This window comes from Biomphalaria glabrata, chromosome 12 (assembly GCF_947242115.1).
Source record: "Biomphalaria glabrata chromosome 12, xgBioGlab47.1, whole genome shotgun sequence".
In the NCBI taxonomy this organism is placed as follows: domain Eukaryota; kingdom Metazoa; phylum Mollusca; class Gastropoda; family Planorbidae; genus Biomphalaria; species Biomphalaria glabrata.
Genome location: NC_074722.1, coordinates 19,256,588 through 19,270,664, shown reverse-complemented (window position 1 = coordinate 19,270,664; position 14,077 = coordinate 19,256,588). Strand labels below are relative to the sequence as shown.

The 14,077-nt window shown below is 33.5% G+C and overlaps 1 protein-coding gene across 19 annotated transcripts in view; it reads left to right on the top strand.

The window, feature by feature from the left end:
- The window catches only part of LOC106071338 (inositol hexakisphosphate and diphosphoinositol-pentakisphosphate kinase 2-like), a 77,111-nt gene that overhangs the window by 26,760 nt on the left and 36,274 nt on the right, over positions 1 to 14,077 (top strand). For 14 of the 19 annotated variants that reach the window (XM_056005755.1, XM_056005753.1, XM_056005757.1 and 11 more), the window contains 9 exons: positions 1,357 to 1,395; positions 2,459 to 2,585; positions 4,671 to 4,791; positions 7,041 to 7,153; positions 9,664 to 9,730; positions 9,811 to 9,952; positions 10,088 to 10,314; positions 10,489 to 10,628; positions 11,373 to 11,423. In XM_056005755.1, the coding sequence (XP_055861730.1) occupies positions 1,357 to 1,395; positions 2,459 to 2,585; positions 4,671 to 4,791; positions 7,041 to 7,153; positions 9,664 to 9,730; positions 9,811 to 9,952; positions 10,088 to 10,314; positions 10,489 to 10,628; positions 11,373 to 11,423 (1,027 nt within the window). The remainder of the gene's footprint in view (positions 1 to 1,356; positions 1,396 to 2,458; positions 2,586 to 4,670; positions 4,792 to 7,040; positions 7,154 to 9,663; positions 9,731 to 9,810; positions 9,953 to 10,087; positions 10,315 to 10,488; positions 10,629 to 11,372; positions 11,424 to 14,077) is intronic. The other 5 variants (XM_056005747.1, XM_056005749.1, XM_056005759.1 and 2 more) reach the window with 5 other exon arrangements.

Sequence of the window (14,077 nt, the reverse complement as noted above, 5' to 3'; positions counted from 1 at the left end):
GACATTAACTGGAACACACAGAGAACAGTGTAAACATGAAAATCATTACAAGTGTTACTAGAAGTATTTTGAACAAACCACAAGGCCTAGTGCTGGATAAATTGTTATACTACATTGATCAGCATTTAATTTGTTGTCCCAGTCAAGGCTCTTGAATTCTCATTCATGTTTTGATGTGTTGTTGGGGTCAATAAAAGTGGTGGGTGGTTGTGCTGGACAACATGTGGACAACACTTTTGCCCTATGAATTCCTATTGTCTTAAAGGGTCTTAACTTGTTACCAGACTTGTCTAACTAACATAGCTAGTGTAAGTTTTACTTTAGAAAACAGATAGAAAGGACACACACAAAAAGTTTGCATTAATGTAACTGTACCATATAATATATATTTTATAAGAAACACATTGACACTCATTCAGAAAAAAAAAATAACTGAACTGATTGCTTTTATTGTAAACAGTAATGTTTATAGTGTATAGTCACCTTAACAATTGACTTACCTCATTGCTTATGTTCTAACACTTATGTATACAGTTTACATAATATAACAATTAATTGATCTTTGCTTATGTTTCCACACTTATCATTAATGTGTACTAATGAATATGTTTTAGAAATCATTACATTCCTGATCATTGTTGCATCTAATTTGTTCTTGCTTGCCAAGGAATAGAATATTGTTTGTATCACATTCTTTCCTTGTCTTATTTATGTAAACATGATCATTTTATTGATTTCTCTCAATGTATGTCAACAATTGTTACATTTTTTTTTTCTTACTAACTGGTTTTGCACCAGAGAGAGAGAGAGAGACATATTGCATAGAAATACTTGTTAGTGATTACCAAGTAATTATTTGCTATTCCTTATCCAACTAAAATGATGAAGGGAACTCCTGGCCTGGATATGCTCAGACTGACACCTCAATTATTCCTAACTGTGAGTGCTTGGTGTGCATTTGTTTGCTTCAAGCTGTATCTCTGACAATCAATGTATTTGCATGCATCAACTAGTGATTTCAGTCTCTATAATGGTGGCCATAGTAAACATTAACTAGTTGTTTCAATTGCATGATCATTTCTTCATCTATTAATAGAATTGAATAAAACTTAAAGATATTTAATGGATTTCTCATTTTGTAAGAAATATGAAAAATTTGAACTCATAATTTGAATTAAAATAATTTTCTTTTTGTTTTATGAAATGCCAAATGAAATCATTTTGAAATAAGACAAGGTCACTACATCATTTTCTCTTACATACCACTTTCTGATGTCACTGTCTGATGTCATTTATATATCTAAAACACAGAGCAACTCTTTCTGTTGTTTGCTAACCCAGTTTTTGTTTCTGCAGGCTCAGTTTTGGCAGACCATGAGACTTTAGATCTGGCAGGTACACACAGCACATAAGAATGTTTGAGTTGGGTTCAAGCAAGACCAATCATTATAGTAGGCCTGACTGCAGACCTGTATTGTGGCAACAAGTGGTCATTCAAGACCAATAGCTCGTAGCCATGTCACAGGTCTGCAGTTTGCTAACCCAGTTTGGTCTTGGTTCAAATGACTGATTTTGTGTTTTAGCTTGTAGTCAATACATGCACTTGGTGCACTCACAATGTCAGAATGAGCATATCTAGTGGACTGGAATTCTAACCAAATATTTGGGACCCATTCATTTACAACAATAGAAATATTTCTAAACTTAGCATTTGTAAGAAATGACCTGTGTGACTTTCTGGCTGCAGTGCCTACAGAAAATACCATTCTGTATCATATTGAACTTTAAACTTTGTGAACAAATGTGTGCTCTTTATTGAAACAGTTGTTTCTATTCTAATTACATGTAAACACAATTTCATATGATGAACATATATAGGTTATGAATTTTTGTATCACTCCTGCTGAGATGTGTCAGTCTAGCATTCACAAAGTTTATTTAATTACCACATATAGTTGAAATAAATCAACTTAGTAAAATGATTTAATTTAATTACTGCTAATCAATCATATTACAAATAACTTCATATTGTAACATTGTTTAGATTATCAAAATACTTTCAATCATAACAAACAAATGGAATTTAGCTAGTTTTTAGAGGAAGAAGCTAAATGTCATTTAGTAGTAAAATTACATAAAGGATAAAACTTTTTGTACTGTACTAGGTTAGGAAAGCACTATTGATTTAACCATTTCATTTCTGTGTGTATTCATTCAAACATTTTCTTTAGTATTGCTGAGGTAAGAAGGTCCAGTTCATCATTTTATAAATAGTTTTTAATTGCATTATTATATTTACTGAGAATAATAGGAAACAAACTACTATTAGAGTAACATAGTTCAAATGAGTGTTTAGACAGTGTTTGTTGCATTATTTATTTTTCATTTGCTTGAATAGATTGTAAACATTGTTTTAAGTACTAGAATGATCTTCTCAACATTTATGTTTCTTGTTCAGATGACTCCCCAAGAGATCCATCCCTTGTACTCATATTAAAATGGGGAGGAGAGCTGACGCCAGCTGGGCGTGTGCAGGCTGAAAACTTGGGCAAAGCCTTTAGAACATTGTACCCTGGTGGACAAGGTGATTAATTATAGCTGTTGTCTTAGAGACTTAATGAGGAGCTTTTCTATAAGCGTCTGTGTACAGTGTACTCTGAAATGAGCTGCACTAATGTGGACTATAGGTTTTGTTTGTGTGCTTGTGTTTGTATTTTATTTAGCCTATTAATCTTCATGCTACATATAAGAAATCCATTCCGAGACATGACGTTAAACTGCGTTCCTCTTTCCTTAGCACTTTTGGAGCTCAAAAGTGCCCTACTTCTTTTCTATCATTGTGTCTGCCTCCTCTTTTTCTCAGTCTGACTTCATTAACCATCACTCTGTCTCCTTATCTTTAAAACCTCCCATGTCTTAGACCAGTCTGGGCAAGAGACATCAAATAGAAGCAAAAAAAGAGGAGGCCACAAGAAGCTGATTGCTTTTATTGTAAACAGTAATGTTTATAGCATATAGTCACCTTAACAATTGACTTACCTGGCCATCATTTCTGGTGGTCAGGTGCACAGAAGAGGGGAAAAGCCTGACAAAGATGACCCCTTTCTCATCTACAAGTCAGTAATGGGAGAGCCCAAGAGTATAAAATAGCTACACAAGTCATCGGAACTTCTCATAGAAGTTAATAGTAAGATACACTCTGATGGGCTTCTACGATGCAGAAGAATCTGTGATCTCCATGTGGAAGTCATGTGGAAATAGTGAAGGGAATTAAAGGAGTCACCCATGCCCATCGCATTACCAGGCGCAGGGATGGTGAGGAGGTCAAAACTGCCACTATTATCCTCACATTCGGAACTAGGACACCGCCAGAGTATGTAAGGGCAAGATACCTACAAGTTCCAGTGAGGCCCTACATACCTAACGCCTCTGCCACCTATCAAGAGTGGCAGGATCGGTGGGAAGCTGAGACCCACAACATGCTCAGACAGATTGTGGCGGATGTCAGGTGGCGGCCCACATCTAAGGGTCTGACAAGGCGTGGAAGCATGACCATGTCCAGACTTAGGATTGGCCACACCTACATCACGCATTCCTTTGTGCTCAAGAGAGAGGAGCCCTCACTTTTTGAGTACTTTAACTCTTGACTCACTGTGGAACATATCCTCATTGATTGCTCCAGATACCAGGATATTAGGGGAAAATATTTTAGAACGCACAACTTAAAAACACTCTTGGATAGTGTTAACCCTAGGAAGGTACTGGGCTTTGTCCGGGAAGTGGGGTTGTCTACAAAGATTCTTATATAATACAGACGTTACTTCAAAAAAGAAGATGATTACGTCCTACGCGTCATGCATTTAGTCATGCATATTAACCAATGACTTAAATTCTGCCAAGTCACTGGTTTTCCTGGCTAGCTCAGGCAACCCATTCCATGCTCTAATAGCACTAGGGAAGAAGGAGTATTTGTACAAATTTGTCCTAGCATATGGGACGAGGAATGTGCCTTTGATTTGTGAAATTGTGAACATATAATATTTACAAAAGATTTTTACTAAATTATTAAATTTTCACTACCTTTACTATTTTAACTGTGAATAGACCTTGTTTTTAATAACTTAACTAAATAAAATTTAGCTCTTGAGGTATGAAGGGAGAGTAACTTTTAAGGGATTATGGGCATGACATGGCCTAAAGTGTGCCGATGTGCCAAAAAACTCAAAAACATATAAGAAATAAACATGACATGTTACATAAAATTGCAGCACCAGAGTTCAACGTCAGCGGCTCATTTCTTTAGAACTTATCTTACTTACCTTCTCTCTTAATGACTATTGTACCCTCGTACTGCTATTATATGTTACATGTCTTGTGATATATGGAATATAAAATAAGGATCATAGATGTACTTTGTATCAAATTCATGTGCATTCAAGAAAGCAATAGAAATCAAAGGCAGCTAATACAATAGGATCCTTAGAGGCTAGACTCTACCTAAGATTATTAAAATGATTATTAATGACACACACAAACATAGATTATGACTTTATTAATGCCATATATTATACTAATAGATATAGATAAACCTAGGGTACAATTGTACTATTTAACATTATAATCATAGGTCTCAATATATCTTATATTTTTTTTGTTTTGTCTTTTTCTGGAGGTCAATTTGAAGCCCCTGGTCTTGGTTTTTTAAGGCTTCACAGTACATTTAGACATGATCTTAAGATCTATGCTTCTGATGAGGGCAGAGTTCAAATGACAGCTGCAGCCTTTACAAAGGTTACAATATTTGTGGAACTATGTAGATTCTAAATGTTTTCTTTTTAAAATGATATAATAAAGTATGCCATTCTCAGGATATGACACACAAAGGGAAAATGATTTTGCTTTATATAATTGATGGTTGAAAACTGTCATTTTTCCTTATATGGGATTTGCATTGTGATCTCTTTTGAAATTGAAAATACACCATCAAGCTATAAATCTCATTGTAAAGAAAAAATTCTGTGCAAAATTAAATAGAGGCTATAAAATGAAAACACATGAATTGGAGGGTGTGAAAACTACACATTTACAATTTGTATGTTGTTGTTTTTTTATGAGTCTTTTACACAAGATCTATGTAGTTTTATTTATTAGCTTATTTTAAGTACCAGATCATTATTGATACAGTGGTCATGGTGTAGAGTGGTTAAGTGCTTGGCTTCTGAACCTAAGGTCATGGGTTTGAATCTTGATGAAAACTGAGAGTTTGAAATTCTGGATTTTTAAGGCACCCATGAGCCCACCCAACCCTAATGGATACCTGACTTAAGTTAGGGAGAGTAAAGGTTGGTTGTTGTGCTGGCCACATGTGTGTTAACCGTTGGTTGAAGAAACAGATGCCCTATAGATCGCAAGGTCTGAAAGGGAACTTTACTTTTTATCTATACACAATGTCTTACAGAAATAATATATTTTTAAAATGAAAAGCTTAAGCATTGATATGAATTTTTTAAAAATGCATTGACCATATCATTCCTAAAGTTAAAATATGCAATTAAAGGTATAAACAAGTAAAAACAAGCAAAATATAAAAATCCTTTCTAAAAAAAACAAAGCATTTATAAGGGAAAGAGTTCCATACTTACAACTGTATCTCTGAATAATGTAGAAGTTATTCTCCATATTTGAGATCAAACAAAATAATTAATTCGTTTTTTTTTATTCATGTTCTGTTAGGTACAATAAATAATTTTTTAAAGTTTCAACTTGGTCTGAGAATGGGTGTGGGAGAAAAAATATTAAATTATCTAGGAGATGAAACCCTACATATTGAGCTGTATATGTAAATACTGAAGGATTAATTTCCCTTGTTAATATCTTGTTAATAACTTTTTATCAGACTGACAGACAGACAGAGTTGAGTTGATATAAGATTTCTAACATTTACTAGAAAAATATAAAAATACTTTAAAAAAAAACAAAGCTTATATGAAGTGTAATTGTATCAATTTTTTGGATCAGTCATGAATTAAATTTGTAATAGATCTAGTTGCTCTAGGATCTAAATGTCTGTAACTAGATCTATATATTCCAAAGTGAACAATTGTGCAAAGTTTCAACTTGATCTGAGGATGGGTATGGGAGAAATAATGTGTACAAACTTTTTATCTGTCCCTTTTATGAAATAAAGAAAGTAAAGTTCCCCTTTTAGACCTTGCTATCTATAGGGCAGATGATGTTATGGTCATCTGTTTCTTTGGTCATTGAGGAGGGTGTCATGTGACCAGCACTTTACTTTCTTTAACTTAAGTCAGATATGCATTAAAGTAGGGAGGACTCAGGGGCGCCCTAAAAATCTCATAATTTAGAATCCCAGTATTTGTGGAGGTTTGAATCCAGGACCCCAGGTTTGGAAGCCAAGCTCTTAACCACTCATCTATCATGCACCCTCCTTTTATGAAATAACTGCTTAAAGATGAAAAAAAAAAGATAATAAATATTGGTGCTATACTGTCATGGGCACTATTCTGGCACTAAAATTGTCCCCTTTCTTAACTTATAAACAAGTTTTTAAATTTATCCAACAAAGTGTTTCACACCACCTACTCATTGAGATTGGTGATTATAGGTGGTTGATCTTTCCTACCTGCCAGTGGTTATGTAAGTAAGAAACTTGCTGAAATGCATTCCATATAAGCTACATCTATATCTATTGTATTGTATAAATATAGATTTATATCTGATGTATAGGAGTTGCCAGCGTAACACAAGAGTAGATCTATATACAGCTTTTTTTTTCATTGTTGCCTTTTAAAGGCTTTCTTGCACAGTCCGTAAAAAAAGTACTTTGGTACGAACCTGGGTTTTTCTAAGTTCTAATACTTAGTGAGTAATACTAAACCAGTATCTACCTAAATAAATTTTATTCACAACCGATATATATATATATATAGGTCAGTGGGCGAAAATTGTATATAAATGTAACTGACACATACATGCAATCATTGTTACTTACAATTTTACAACTTTTTTTTTTTTTGCAGGGGTTGTTGGCCTTAGAAGGAGAGCTAACTCCTATTGTTGTGCAGATGGTAAAAAGTGCTAACACCAATGGATTGTTAGATGGAGAATCCAATACTTCCAAATATCAGATTGTGTAAGTACTTCAGAGTGTGTTGAGTCAGCAGTAGGTAAGACAGGAAAACTTGCTTGATTTTCAATTTGCTTTTGTGATTAACCAAGCTTTACAAATAAGCAGAGCGCTTTTTCTAACTAACATCACAAATGTCTCATGATTATATATACATTATTTTTATGGAACCTTATTGAAGCGTATTAATATTAAAGCAAGCAAGACAATTTGTGTTATCTCATTGCCAAATAAACTTAAATGTAGCCAAGACTACTACTACTTTAAATATGAAGTTTTGAAGTCCTAGATATATTCTAATAATTGAAAAATACATAGAACAAAAATAGAACAATAATAACTACATGGGATATGGAAATTGTACAGAAAGAATTAGATCTAATAAAGAAATGGGAATCCACTTGGAGCTTGTATTTCCACTAATTCTAAAACTTCTTCTCTTATTCATAGTGAGCTAGTTTCACAAACAATAAATTCAGAATACCTATGTGTTATAATAAATGAAAATGTTACCATGTTGGATCAATATTGATGAAATAAATCAGAAATCAAACATAGCATTAGGACTTATTAAAAAAAACATATACAAATCAAACAAAATTAAAATGCTATTCAACCTTGGTTAGACCTTTATAAGAATGTCTCTGATCCCTGTACTTAAAAAAAATCCATAAAGAAACTAGAACAGATGCAAAGTAGTCTTGAGGTTTATAACCAATGAACATTCACTTTTGACACCATTATTGAAATCTCTAAACCTAGAGGCACTCCAGGACAGAAGACTAAAAAGTAAAGAAGCATAACAATAACACTGACCTACAATTTACAAATACAAAAAAACTCAACCTAATTTAAGTAGTCACAAAGGTAAAGGCACATTTCTTATTCAATGTGTCTGTGGCATTTTACGTCTCGAGAGACGATCTTTTCCCTTTGCAACTTTTGTGTGACTAAAGAGGCCAATCCTTGATACACAGCTGCGATCACAGGTTGGGCATATATAATCACCAGGCGCCATTGCATTTTCACCCTTATTTCTGCTTCTGTTGTGTATGACATCTGCAATCCGTGACCCTTCCTTTATGCTCTCTCTCCATGTGGATCTGTCCAATGCCACCTCTTCCCAGTTGCCAGTGTCGATTTTGAAGAGCTTCATGTCGTGTTTGCATATATCAGTATAACGTAAAAGTGGACGACCAGCGGCTCTCCTGCCTTCTATTAGATCGCCATACAGGATGTCCTGTGGAAGTCGACCTACTGGCATTCTACGAACGTGGCCAAGCCAGCCAATGCATCTGCTGCTGATAACAGAGCGGATGTCCTGGCACCCTGCTCTTTGTAGCACTTTCTCATTGGTTATCTTATCTTGCCACCTTATTTTAAAGATCCGCCTTAGGCATCGGAGGTGGAAGACATTCTGCTTTTTTTCCTGCCATGAGTAGGTTGACCATGTTTCACTTCCGTACAGCAAGGTGCTCAACACACAGGTCCGACACAGACTCTTTTCTGCAACCATCACATGGTGGCCATTGCCTTGGCTATCCTGTTGTTTATGTCTTTATCCAATAGAGTGTTGTTGGATATGATGGAGCCAAGGTAACAAAAGTGATCAACAATTTCTAGTGGTTGGCCATTAATGCTTACTTGAGGTGCAGTTTTTGTATTTTGGACAAGTATCTTAGTCTTGCTTTGACTGATGTTTAAGCCAAACTTCTGGCAAGCAGCAGATAGTTTGTCAGCCAGGGACTGTAGCTGAATATCAGAATCATCCACAATTGCTGCATCATCAGCATACAGGAGTTCCCTGATGAGTAGCTTCCTAACCTTGGTTTTTGCCCGCAGCCTTAATACATTAAATAGTTTTCCAGAGGATCTTGTATGGAGAAACACACCTTAGTTTATGTCATTGTACGCATAATGCAGTAGACACGAGAAGAATATGCCAAACAGAGTAGGTGCGAGCGAACATCCCTGCTTGACACCACTGCAAACCTCAAAAGGTGCTGATTGGGCTCCATTGAATTTGACAGTACATTTGGTTTCAATATACTAGAACAAATTTGTGGTTTTCATTCCTTAATGCATGAAATGATTGACTGAATATATTGTTGCATAATTTGGTTTCCTATGACGTTTAGCTGTTAGGTAGTTAACTCTAGAAATTTGTTTTTAATTTGACTAGCATTAAAATACATCTGGATTTGTTTATTAGCACTTTTTCAGATGTGATGCATTTAAAACCATCTTCAATCTTATACAACAAACTTAGATGGAATGAGTTATTGTGAGAATAATAATAAGGGAATTATTCAATTTACTAGTATGCCTTTTACTGGCAGTAGAATAAAAAATATATTTCAGTTCAGCTGTCCTAAATGTTACGCAGATAAGCATAGAATGCAGTATATGTTGTGTGACTAAATGAATGGGTCCCTCCTTATCAGATTGTCTTTCTAGTACATAAACAATAATGTCCTAATTTAGTTAAAGCAAATATTTTGTTTACATTTGTACAGAGTAAAAGAGAAATTAAAAGATATCTTCAATCAAGACAGAGAATTTACAGTTGAGGATTATCAAAAAGTAAGATTGAACATTTCTTTTTGTTTAGAAATAGTTGTAAATACCATTTGATACCTCATTGTTTCTTCATTTATATTCAGTTGGCTGCTACCAACAGCATCTCTTTAGTGAATGCTATGCAGTTTGTAAAGAACCCATTTCAAATGTGTGTCAGAGTGCATGACATGATTAAAGAAATCACTTCTCGTATACGTTGTCTCAAAATGGAACTTAAATCTAGAGGTAAGAGTACATTTCATTAGAACTGTAACAAATATTGGGACAAACATTTTTAATTTATCTAAATCATTAGGACAAGCTTTGCTCTTAAGAAATTTTTATCCAAAAAACACTCATGCCATTTTTTTTTTTCCTTAGATCTGACTTTGTTCAATGGGGAATCCTGGGAACTGTTGATTAGAAGGTGGGCAAAGCTTGAGAAAGATTTCAGATTGAAAAATAATCGTTTTGATATCAGTAAAATCCCAGACATCTATGACTGCATCAAATATGACCTTCAACATAACCAAAAAACTCTTCAGTTTAAAAGAGCTCAAGAATTATTTATGTGTTCAAAAGCTTTGGCTGACATTATTATACCTCAGGTAAGTCATTAGTTCACTGTATTATAATGTCTAATGTAAAGAATTATGCATAATTATCACAGCTTCTTGAGCCTACATTTAGTCTAAATGTCTATATTTATTTTGTATATATGTCTATAGGTATATTCCCATTGTTTTTATCCATTAACTTTTTTAAAACCATTCTGTCCTCAGGAATATGGTATCACCAAAGAAGAGAGACTCCACATTGGCCAAAACTATTGCACACCTCTGCTGCGTAAGATTCGCTGTGACCTCCTTCAATGTATTAATGAACAGACGACTGATGAAAGTACCACTCGGCTAGACTCTAAGTATGGCACTTTTGTACCTCTGATCACTTGTTGTCATTGGTGTTTCTTCTTTGTTTTTCTTTTATCTTTATGTGACTATTTTGGAAATGAATATATTTTAGAGATAGTGGCATTTGGAAATTTAGTTTACCTATTGTTGTCCCTACACAATGTCAATATAATGGAGTCACTTCAAAGTACAGGAATCAATTTTATAGTCTCTGAATTTTAAAATAACATTTTCTTATTCTAATTATGCTACTGTTTCTACAAATATATTAAACACTATTTGTGTGTTGAATCTTTGGGTTTAACCTCACCTGTACTCCTGATTTTATTTTTGCCAAATAATGTCAAAACTTCTAATTCCAGAGCTGCCATGAAATTTAATTAGTTTTACATTTACTGTCACATAATTGTATTTTAAATACACAAGAAAAAAATCTTAAAAGATATATAATTTATAATTTAAAGAATCCGTTTGTAACAAAACTATTTATGTGACTAAAGTGTAAGTGAACCAACTGACATTTCTATCTAATCTTATGCTTACTCTTGACTAAAGTGAGTGACTTCTATAAATATACATGGTTTGATTGTTGAAATAATGTGAATATAAATTCTTGAAATTTATCTTTTAAGCATTCACCACAATATCAAACTGCTCTGTCTAATATTTGAATTGAAAGATATGTCAACTTGAATGTCACTCCAACTTTCGTCTCTAGTACAGCTTTGACAATAGTTCATTCCTTTTTCTTTCAGGCAAATTCAGTTCATTCTCCATGAATCCAACGATATCGACATTTTAAATAGGTGATTAGAGCTCCAATCATCATCAGTCATTTCAAATTCATTGTGCACTTGGCTTACACTGGTTGCCACCCTGATGTTTATTATTTTGTAGAAACAACTTTAGTTGCTATGATCTTTTGTGACAGAGCAGCATGTTTGATCAGTGCCACTTCTTCCATTGTTAGCATTCTAGAGTTTTTCTCAACTCAGAATTTTGAAATTGAAACTCTCTATTAATTTATTGCATCTGCCAAAGTTGAAACGCCAACTAAAAGTCTTGTTTTAGAAGACTTGTAATATTCAACTGTTCATTTTGAGTATAGCTCCTTTATGAATTTTACTCTGAAATTCAGGTTATGTAAATTTAATGGAAATACAAATTTTAAGTAAACAAAATGTTATAAAAGGCAGCTGTTAAATATATGAACAATGGAAAAAGAAGAATCTGTTGAATAGACTTAAACATAATGCATTCAGTTCTACATAACACTTGGTGGCAACTAAATATCTTTAAACCCTGGCTTCATCCTACAGTGTAACTATCTCAATGAAACCAGTTCATCTTGATTTCAAAGTCCAGAAATAACAATTGCATGAAATTATCCCAACATTTTCTTGACAATTTAGTTCCTTCTTTTTTTTCTTGGGGTTCAGAAAAACATGCACAAGTTCTATAGTTGCTCAAATCTACAAAATGTAATTGCCAAAAAAGATCAGTTATGTCTCAATTTCACTTCATTTTGTTGAATTCAGTTTTCAGCAATTCAACAAAGGAATAAGTGTATAATTTTACTTTTGATAAGTTATTTTTTCCTTTGCAAAGGTTTGTTTTGATGTCAAATGTGTGTTGAAGCCATTCATGAAAACAACTTTTGGATTCCAATGTTCATATCAGATTGTTGTTGTCTTATATAGAATGGTAATAGTGTTTAGCTGGATGTACTAATTAGTCGTATGTGAAACAGCATAACACTAGCCATCAAGTCATTAGCTTATTTACAAGACAATAATATAATTATTTTTTTTCCTAGCACTTAACATCACAGATTGATTGTACTAAGCCAATTTTTTGTTTATTACAGTTTAATTTTTGCAGGTTGACTTTTTCAGTTTTCAAACATATTATCTTAAAAGCATTTTTTTAAAGCTCATCACTTTGACAGATTTCAAGATTAATTAATATAAACATTGCTTTTTTTTAGTTTATCACTTTGACAGAGAAGGATTATTTAGTTTTAAATTTAAAAGTTTGTGAGCTGCATACAGTGTGGCTTCTATATTCAAAGATTCAGAAACTACAACAGCAATATTGTTTCACTTTTATGCATGATAAACATTTCTTTCAAAACCATTACAACCATAAATGTGTTCATTATAAAAGAATGGTATACAGAGGCCAGCATACAGAGTCTATTGGAGTTTATTTCTCTCTCTTCATCATGTTTTCCCTGCTGATCTATAAGCCTTCCATTTCTCTCTCAGTTGAGTAACCAACCAGCTTTACATTTCACAAATGTCATCATTAGAACTGAGAGTTGAAGTCAGTTTTTAAGATTATTCTGAACTGCATCATCTTCAATGAACAACAAAAAATAGCCTTTAGAATTATGTGATGTACCATTTAAAGAGGAATTCACTCACTTACTTGACCTTAGACATGTTTCACAATACATGGTCTTTTCAGCTTCTGATGACTATGTATAGCTGCATGCTTTCCCACAGCACCTTTATAGTTGACTTTGCTCAAGAAATCATTTCTTCTTATGTGTTTCAGCCACTCCAAATTAATTTTCTAAGTATGAACCCAAACTTTTCTAGCAATAAATAAGACACTTTGTGACTTGTGATGGTGTGCTTTTATTGCAGGAGTCTCTACATGATAAAGCTAATGAATTTTTACGATTTGACCATTACTTCTGATGTTGATTAAGTTGAACACTGGTGTTTGTGTTTATTATTGTTAGTGTGTGTAGAAATTACAATTGGCAATCAAATATTTTCAAAGTGGTTCTTAAATAACATACTTTTCATATACGTGTCTATTTCATTCTGTTCCAAGTGCTCATGCATAGTGAAAATTATTTGATTGAGACCTTTGTTTCACTCTTACCCTAGTTGTAGGTCTCATTTAGTGAAACATACTGACAGAGAGTGTTCTTTTTTATATCCAGTATTTCCTTAAAGTGTGGTTGATTAGCAGCTTTATTAAACCCAGTCTTAAACTGTGTGGATCATTTGTGATTATTTATATTCTTGGCAATGCATTTTAAAAGATTTCAAAGTGAAAAAAAAAGTTTTTTTTATTAAGGATTAGCATTATGTCATACAAATATTTTAAAATTTCTTTCTCATTCATTTTATCTTTATACATAATTTTCACAAGAAGATGTTGACTGTCATATATTATTTAGACTTTCGTTTTGTCAGCTCATTAGCTTTGTTGTCTTTGGTTCTTCACATTATTAGCTTTTCTTTCATTTCTCTTATTTACTCTTGCTTCCTATGCTTCCTGACTTAATTGGGGATTTTGTTTGGCTTTCTGTCTGGTTGTATATTTTATTTCTTGATTCAATTTAGTGATAACAAGCTGGACAATTTTTCTTTCTTCTTCCCCCCCCCCCCTCCAAACACACACACATATGTTTTCTTGAAAATTATTTTCACTTACTTTGTAG